The following is a 9,416-nucleotide window of genomic DNA, read 5'->3' on the forward strand; positions in this document are numbered from 1 at the left end:
CTTCCAGTGAGCAACTATGAATAAGCAGTTTCTTGTTCATTTCATTATTGGAGTAATTTACAAGTAAAGTTGGTCAACAAGGTCAAAGACTTTGTAACAAATACTGTTCATCTTGTCTAGCAATTTGTGCACCGACAGACTTTCACATGTGTGCTGAATACTAAGTGCTTTTAAATACACAAACACCAGTAAGAAATATTTTTGGCAACCGTAAAAAAAGATGACAAATTCTCTTTTTTTGCCTTGAGTAGAATGTGCGGTCTGCATTCAATGCTGTTGCCTCTTTTGAGTGCCAGGCTCACCCTGGCTTGGGTTACGTTATCCAACTCAAAGCCAATCCAGAACACCGAAGACAAAAAAGGCCCACATTCAGATAATCACCTGAATGTGAGCTACAATGTCTAAAAAAGTTGACTACAATCTTTGAGTGAGGCACCATCAGATAGATAAAACCGTACCAGTACTACTTAAAAAAAAAAAAAAAAAAAGACAACAACAAAATAAAGCAAAAACATCAAACACAAAAACAATGAAACAAAAATTAAAATAATAACAAAAAAGCACATAAACATAGGAAAAAAAGTCATTATGCCATCTTTGTGGCCTAACATCATACTGTACAAAGTTCAGGACATTCTTTCAGAATGGTATAGTTTTTCTGCTCTGTGCTGTCATGTGAGAGCAACACTAATCTTCATCATCTTCCTCTTCAGCATCTTCCTTACCATAGCAGTTTTTAGCAGTCGGATCTTTTTTTTTTATCCACATGAAGGGGCTGAGCGGTTGGTGCCGACCTTGTGCTCCAAGCAGGTGTATGTGAAGTGCTTCGACCCTTCCAAAAACACCGCCTCCTAGTGGCCATCATCACGTGCCTCAGTGGAAGTGGCTCGGGCAATCCAGTCCAGGATGATGAGAGTCATGCAACCAATCATGACGATGAAGCCGCTGACCAGGAAGATGGACGCCTGATGGGAGACAAACATACGCGTTCAGTCATCTTTGAACACTACCAAGACCTCTCCTCCATGTGTCTCACACGAATGACTAAAACAATCTTAAATGGACCAGCAATCTTTTCTTACCCCAATCTTCTGCATAGACCTCATGGACTCCTTCTTGACCAGTTTGATGTAGAAAGCCGAGGGCAGGATGAAGATGAGCATGGCAGCAGCGGAGGCCCCTGAAAGAACAATGTACTCCTATCAGACTCGGGTGGGCTTTGAGGTACTACATTGCTACCCCTTAGAATACCTTTTTGCCCTTCACTAAGAACCCCTCTTGCCAAACTTACCAATGAAGCCAAAGATGTCACGGATGGTGGGCACGAAGATGACCAGGATGTTGACGCTAACCAGCAGCATCACAGTGATGATGGTGTGCCGTATCCAGCTGAACTCCTTGGAGGCGCACAGCAGAGCGTTGACAGAGGTACGGATCTGTGGAGAGAAGGCAGCCATTATAAATGGAGTCAGGCCGGACACAGACAAACTGCATACAGACAAGCTAAGGGGACTGTACGTCAAAAATAACGGAATCCATGTGAGAAAGGTCCATATGCGTCACCATAAATAGCATACATTGGCAAACAGAGCACTGTGTGCTAAGAATGATTATGCGTTCGAGGTTATCTAAAGGTTGAGCAGCAGTCATGAGTAGTCACACTTACAGGGAAAAGCACAACGGGGACGGTCAGCGTCACAGCAGTCAGAACGGCCAGGCGGACAATGAGCAGGACCACGTCATTCTTGTACACCTTGGAGTAGGTGTGCAGCAGCTCAGGCTCCACATGCACTGTAAAATTAAACACTCAAACCATCAGAACACCATCCTCATTTTTAATTTTTTTTTTAAAGATTTTTTTGGGGCCTTTTTATGCGTTTTATTTGTATAGGACAGTTGAAGATATGACAGGAAGCGAGGCGGAGAAGAGGTGGGGAGAGGATTGGGAAATGACTACAGGCCAGACTTGAACCTGTGTCCCCTCGGGCAATGTAGCCCGTAAGTGGGGGGCTTTATCGGCTCGCGCCACCGTGCCCCCCCATCCTCATTTTCACACATAAATACATAATACTCTAAGGCTTTAGTCAAACTTTTACACTATGATATTTTACTACAGCCAGACGAAATGCAAATTTTCAGTTTTGCATCCATAACTGAGGCCTAGGTACAAGGTACAACACATGTAGACATACGGTCTCCACCACAACAGGAAGGTCCTTCACTTGCATAATCCCTCTATCCAGGGAAAGCAAGAACATCCAATAACACATCATGTTATGTCCTTGGCATGCACACACAATGGGAGTATTGACCCCCGGGAACAGCGTAGTGCCACCCCTGTTTTTCCCAAGTGCTTATGTAAGAGGGGCTTGGAGCTGGGCCCAGGTGAGGCGGGAGTCTGGAAGACCCACGTTCCTCCAAAGCTCTCCTCGTACGTCACTTTTTCCACCAGACCTTTAAGCGCTTACATTTGTTTTGGGTTGTTCCTAACATCAACTCCCCCGCCCCATCCCACCTCCCTATCCCATGACACAAATAATGTGTTCAAGGACATTTAAAAAGGACATGCTCAGGAAAAAACTCACCATTGAAGGTCAGGTATCCGAAGAGAGCAGCCAGCAGGTACATGATGAACATTCCCAGGAAGGAGACATTGGCCACACCCTGCATCTTTCTGCGAGAGCGACTGCAGATGGGAGATGAAGGAGATGAAGTTAGAACATGATAAAAAAGGAACAACGTAGGCTAAAACTAGCTTTAAAGTGTAATGATTTAAGAAGAGATGACTGAATTGAAATTGTGAATTCCTCTTGTACTTACTCCTTCAGCTCCTCATACATGGGCAGGATGGCTGGGTGGCACACAAAGGCGAATGTCAGGATGGGCACAGCATACACGGTCTAGGGGGGGAAAGACTCAAAGGTTAGTGCTTCCACAGAATGTGTTTAGCCTTAACTGTTACTAAACACAAATACTATGGAGTAAAGATAGCAGGAACATGTGCTTACCTGAGAGTTGAAGACAAAATATTTTGGAGTGCACGTATCAGCACTGTAGTCAGTGACGTTAGCGCTAATCTGGGCCACGGTGGCGTTTATGGTTGCATTGAGGATGTCATTGGTGAGGGGGCAAGGGATCTGGAACTTCTTGTAGATCACCTAAATAGACAACCACACCAAACCAGTCAGGATAGTTGCGCATTGACGTCAAAACACAGACAACAATATTTATACCAACACAGATTGTCATATGAGCACCAGTAGCAGTCTCATTCCCTCCCTCAAAGGCTTATTTGTTCTTGTTTCAAGAGCACGATCACTCAACCTCTCTTGACTCTGTATCATGACCATTCAACTGGAACTACTTCCCTGCCTGAGACAGAGTTACATTCACACTGGCATGTATCTTAAGTTACATGATGGAAAGAAATGTGATTCTTCCCCATCTCTCTCGGAAGCAGTGAAATATCTGGAGTAGGAGCAGTGGTCAGTCAGTCAATCAATCAATCAATTAATTAATTAATATAAAGGCTTCAATTCACCACTCAGAAGAGTGCCGTTTGCCGTTTAGTTTATGTCTACATCCGTGAAAACAGCCTCAAGGACTTCAACTGCACTGCTTCCTTTACGTCTCTGAGAACGCAAATGCTGTAAATTTCCACTGAAACCTTGCGGCCATGTGAGGAAATAACACTTTTAAAGTAACTTACCACAATCAAGAAAAAGACCATGCAGAGGAGGGAGAAGCCACTTGTGTAACCAAGGTAACCTGAGAGAAAAAAAACAAAACCCGGTGTTACCCAAAAGGCCTGCCCCCATCTATCATCAACTAATGTCATTCGCTGCATTCGGCACACATTTCAGACAAAAGAAAAAAAGAAGGGAAGAAGTCTTACCCAAGTTCTTCAGCAGTGACAGGGGAAGAATAATCGCCACAGACACAATCATAACCAGGTAGTCTCCATTTGTATACCATTCCCTATGATGAAACAAGTTGGTTAATATAGTTATTGGAAATGGAAGATACATTTGTTTGCACTTACTAAAATGTAAACATAAACTTTACCATGTTCACTTGAATAATTACATAACTACAACATAACACTTAGCAACAAAGACTGACTACTTCAAAGCTCAACCAAAGGCCTCTTAAATAAATGTGCTACAACAACAAACAGGGCGCTAACGTTCGCACACTGTGTGAGCAGGCTGACGAGCTCTTATCATCTCACGAGATCTCAGCACAGACTGTCTCCTCTTTGTGAGCGTGTTCTCTGGAAAATGTTTGAATGTTTCATGAGCTCTGATGCATTAGGTCATCTGAAGTTCTGTCTCTGTGCAGCACAGGGGCTCTTTGGGGGGGGGGGGGGGCCTCTTTGATTGGCTGTGCCAAAAAGACCGGGTCTTTTTTTCCCTCCCTCCCTTCTTCCCCCCTCTCCAGCTACAATACACAGGGCCCAATTCACCTGCCTTACACTGCATGTTCTGATCATTCTGAACTCTGTGCTCTCTTCCACATCAATAGCTTTGTGCTGCAGCACCCTCTTTCTTTCCTTTCATTAAAAATGACTCAAAGGAACACTGGGCGGTGCTTTTTTCTCTCAGTTGTGGCAGGACACAAACCAGTAGGCCCCCTTAAGACTTTTCCAAATTTAACTGGCTCTTGTACAGACATTTTAACACACCCAACCGCGCTTTCTGAGAATTTCTTTGAGGTGTAAGATTTAGACTGCAGGGTTGACTGCAGTGTAGCAAATTCACACTTACCCATTGGAATCTCCGGTAAAAGACTGAATCACAATTGGCAGCTCGTATTTCACAATGAAAAGGTAGCTCGACATGGCTGTGAAGTAAAAAAAGAAAGATTAAAAAATATTGCATTTTTTCACTATCCGCATTCTATGCAGGGCTCTCTCTTTTTGTTGGTCCAAGATTCTTGACTCGCTTTAATCGAATGCTGAGGCTGAATTAATGCTGGCATTTGTAAAGCCTCTAGGGACACGGCTGAGCAACTTTGACATTTAGATAAAGATGCAATGCTGCATCCCATCAGCATTTTACTGCCCCATTCTTGGCAGACTGTCCTTACCTCCAATGTTCTGCATGGTGATTGAAATAGATGCAGCCAGCTTCCCTGGCATCCCGAATGCTTTATAGCCCAACTGCTCATACACCATAGAGCCTGAGGGAAGACAAAAAAAAAACAAGATTTAAAAAGTGTTGAAAAACAGAGCATTAAATTCCACTCATGCGATCAAGAAGAAAAATAACTAAAAAGTTCTCTCTTACCTCCTTCATTGGCAGTTTTAAGCAGCAGATGTACCGAGTAGAGGGAGAAAATACACACAGCCACCAGGAGAATCCTGTGGAAAGGACATATAAAAGATGTATGACTCTTCTCGTCAAACACAACATACTCATGCAGCTAAAAGCCAGCACTGCAGGCACCACTGCAGCAGTCTTGTGTCAAGGAAGTGCTTGATAAGATCAATGAATAAACACAGCACTTCAACTAGCTGTCGGGGGGGGGGGGGGCTGGACTCAAGGCCTCACTAGTTTTTTTCGCAGGCCTTGTCAGCACTGATGGAATTGCACCCACAAGCTTGATACAGGGGTGTGAAAATCATAGTCTAGACAAGTGAGCTGGGAAGGAGTCCTGTGGTGAGAAGGACAAGTGTCCGTGCCAATTTTTACTTTCCCTCCTCATCGTTCTCCCGGTCATTATCTGCGTCCTCTGAGTCACAGTCACGTTTTGCAGACATACCGTGGCCCTTCTCACAACGTGTGCACAGCACGCTGTGCCTTAGAGGCGATTACCTGCTTACAACTAAGCTTCATGCGCTAATCTTTCTGTCATATTTCTGCAATTGCTGACCAAACTCTCTCACAGCCACCTGCACTGAGAAGAGTGAGCCAGACACAAGAGCAAGGGATTGCCTGAAAGCTCACACTTATTTGCATGAGTCTTTCCATGAGCACGAACACACATTCAACTTCCTGCTTAACCACATTTGGTACATTGTTTAGAAGACATTTTTCTTTCCTGTTCCCCTGATTCTCCTCTCTTAACCATTGTCTTTTGTGAGGTAAAATTACACAAAAGTTATGTGTAGGATTTCATATAAAGAAAAAACCCACACAATTCCTGTAATTGGATTAAACACAAAATACAGGAAATAAAACCCTTCAATGACATTCATTTCCCCACTCATTCAAGCGAAATGGCCAGCTCAATAATCTCTCTTTTCCTTCTTTCCTGTCGCCGATTGAGGCAGCCAGTCCTCAGCCAGGCTTTCACTGAGTAGTGACTGCGGCGGTTCGTTGCCCCAGCCCTGATTTTTATATAACCAATGGGCAGCCCTACCCTGGTTGCAGGGGGGGATTAGCCGTGGCTAAGCGGCTTGGCCCCCAGGATGAGTGACTGCATGTGAGGCCAGAGAGGGAGTGTGCCGCCACGCGGGCGGAACGGGCCCCCTGTCTGTTTGTAAACACACCCTGGCGTGAGGGCCAGATCACCCGCACTACTTGAGCAACATGGTGCCTTACTACTGGGCTGCTTAATGGGAACTGACCTACTTCATTAGCCTCGTCAACGAGGTATGTGGCACTACCTCTAGCGTAGATCGAAAGCCCGGTCATGTGGGGCTGATCGTAAGTTTGGTCACAGGCACGCGCACACTCAACCACATGCACACGCATTAAATTAATTCTTACACACATCTCTTTCAAAATATGGCAAACAGCTGTTACATTGCTTTTTTAGACAGCAGAACAGTGTAGGACTATCTGTGGTTGTACAATTGAACACCAACGCCTTATGTTTACATTATCCTGCCTCATATAACAACCACATTTATTCAGTGTCCATAAAGCTGTTTGTCTTAAAAACAAATAAGATAAGACCGATCCACAACACCATTTATATACGACCGAGTCAGAGGTTAGTCATGGGACTTACACAAACAGTCCAATGCCGGTGTTGGCCATGGCATAGGACAGACCTAAGATGCCACTCCCCATGATGGCGTTGCCCAAGTTAAATACGGACATCCCAAAGGAGGCTGAGCCAGGATCCTGTTTGAGAGGGAAGTCAAAGTTTTAAAAGCATACACCCAAAGCATTTTTTTTTTCATCTTAATGTGAGAATATGTGTCCAGATGGAGAGACTAGACACTTACATAGTCTGTTGCATATTTTTTCTTGTCCAAGTGGTACTCTTGTCCAAGGAAGTTCTGGCTCTCTGCATCCATGGCACCATCAAATTGATTACTGAAATAAAATATAAATAAAAGTGAATATTAACATATGGGTGCCATTTTTAAAACCACAGAAAATGTGGTTTTTGAGAACCACGATCATATGATTATCTTAAGACAAATGTTAAAGCGCAAGTGATAAAACGATTAAAATAACACAACAGGCTAGGCCTACTTCACCTGCCAATGGGGGCTTTCTTGGTGGGACAATCCTGGTAACTGCTGAATTCATTGCTATTTGAACTAGCGCAGCTGTCTTCGTCCGGTTGGATGTTCAACCGGCTCATCTCTGTTTTTGTAATTCCTTTCATCCTGCAGAGCAAAGAACGGCAGACACATTTTTTTAACATTAATTCTGAATGCGTCACATATAGTCCTCCTTTTCCTATACTCAAACAGGGCAAGTCATTTTTCCCCCATAGCAGAGGAATAATCAATACATGGCGAGAGCCGCAGCCCAGCAACACATAAATCGGGTCATGTGACCATCAGGAGGTGGGGTTTGACTCATCACAAGGAGTGGAAAAATACCACCGGCATCTGTGTCTGTCTACCAACCTTCAGCCAGAAATCGCATTTCTAACAATGGCGCAAAGGCAAATCTGGTCTGGAAACTAAGGCATTTGTAATATTCCACCACGTGTATCCATTTAGGCAAGTATATTTATGGCGAGAAAATGAATTCATTATTTTGTAGTTTTGTAGGTTATAGAATATAGACTGTGCCCCCAAGAGCCATACACATTGGCCACTGACAACTAGTTACTATATAATGAGTGAACATAGTTTTACTGTTACACTTTATTTTTGTAAATATAATCATTAAAACAAAAGACACTTGTCTAGCTATGGGCACGGTACCGTTTTGCGCAGAGCTTGCGCCATGCGTAATTGCATCATTAACCAACAGTCGCCGAAACTATTGTTCACCATGTTCAAATGTGAATGATGACAAGAGCGAAAAACTATTTTTTTTTCTTTAAATATAACAATATAATGAAATCCGCATCCCACATGGGTCCACCCGACCTTGTCATTGTCAAGATGTAAATCATTTAGGCATCAGACTGCAGTAGCATGAATTGTAGAACTACATGCTAGCCTATTTATTTATTTCATTATTTGTTTATTTATTTATATAGACACCAGTCTGACACGAGGTGCGGTTCTATAATTTGAAGGACATGGCCACTTAAATAACACGATTCGAAAATACTGGTAATTTAGCCCTGGTGATAATCTTAAACAAACGGATGTCATTCTTTTCCTGAATTCGGCGACACCTTAAAATGCCTAGGAAATAAATAAATACGCTACCCAGCCTATATGACAAAATCCACATGGTAAGATTACAGTTTTTGTCTAATCTGTAAAAAAAAATATATATATATTGGCTAAATACATACAATTCTTAAGAAACCTCGTTGTCTTGTAAACCGGCATCTTTTGCCAGTTCACAATGACACTCTTACCTTGAGAGCTGTCCAAATGTATCACTCGTGGTTTCAAAATCCTCTGTGCGCTATAAACCGGTAGCAAGATGGTAGACCACCTAGATTTTCTTTTTTTTTTATTCTATTAATTCCAGAAATCTGTACAATTTCTAAAGAGGTTATTCTTTACCGTTTGGAATGCCGATTCGCTATAAATAAAAATAAATTGATATGCTCAGTATATGTAGCAGCAAAAATGGCTATATGAAAATATTTTAAGACAGCACGTGCCTTAAAAATGAAAAGGAATAGATTTTTAAAATTAGGCCAATGCTTTATTCCAAATTTTGTCTTCTCGACATCCGCGTTTCTCTAGAATGCCGGGGATGGTCGGCACCTTATATGTACTAGCATTGCATCAGCCTGAGGAGGGAGAAGGGCGTGGCTTGCCAGTCTTACACCAAGAATGGAGTCACATGGTTTTGTGTATAAACATACGTAAGCCTACTCCAGTATGCTCTGACGTGACCAGACAGGGAATGGTCATTGTTTAACACCAATATACAACTCCTCTTTAATGTCCAGCCACAAATGATTATATGTTGCAATGAATCCTCTCTTTTGGTTTGGTATAAGGAGAAGATACATTTCGAAAGAAAATGTACAAGTGTATTGGCATAATGCCCTTGACATTAGATGACCTGTGCTCGTCCTCATTCTGTCCCACC

The 9,416-nt window shown here is 42.9% G+C and overlaps 1 protein-coding gene across 2 annotated transcripts; it reads right to left on the reverse strand.

Moving 5' to 3' along the window:
- Positions 1-710: 710 nt before the first annotated feature.
- slc38a2 (solute carrier family 38 member 2) lies at positions 711-8,850 on the reverse strand. 2 transcript variants are annotated; one of them, XM_080851830.1, is made up of 16 exons: positions 8,728-8,850; positions 7,436-7,567; positions 7,178-7,268; positions 6,958-7,073; positions 5,289-5,362; positions 5,089-5,181; positions 4,767-4,842; positions 3,896-3,978; positions 3,710-3,768; positions 3,009-3,158; positions 2,821-2,900; positions 2,586-2,686; positions 1,667-1,791; positions 1,292-1,436; positions 1,083-1,180; positions 711-965 (listed from the first exon to the last, which is right to left on the reverse strand). In XM_080851830.1, exons 2-16 carry the CDS (start codon positions 7,564-7,566, stop codon positions 852-854), a joined length of 1,536 nt encoding a protein of 511 aa, XP_080707956.1. In that variant the 5' UTR covers position 7,567; positions 8,728-8,850; the 3' UTR covers positions 711-851. The 2 variants fall into 2 exon arrangements, with proteins under 2 accessions (XP_080707956.1, XP_080707955.1); XM_080851829.1 differs by lacking the exon at positions 8,728-8,850 and having other exon boundaries at positions 7,436-7,635.
- Positions 8,851-9,416: the final 566 nt, after the last annotated feature.

Source organism: Sprattus sprattus (assembly GCF_963457725.1).
Source record: "Sprattus sprattus genome assembly, chromosome: 14".
Classification (NCBI taxonomy): domain Eukaryota; kingdom Metazoa; phylum Chordata; class Actinopteri; order Clupeiformes; family Clupeidae; genus Sprattus; species Sprattus sprattus.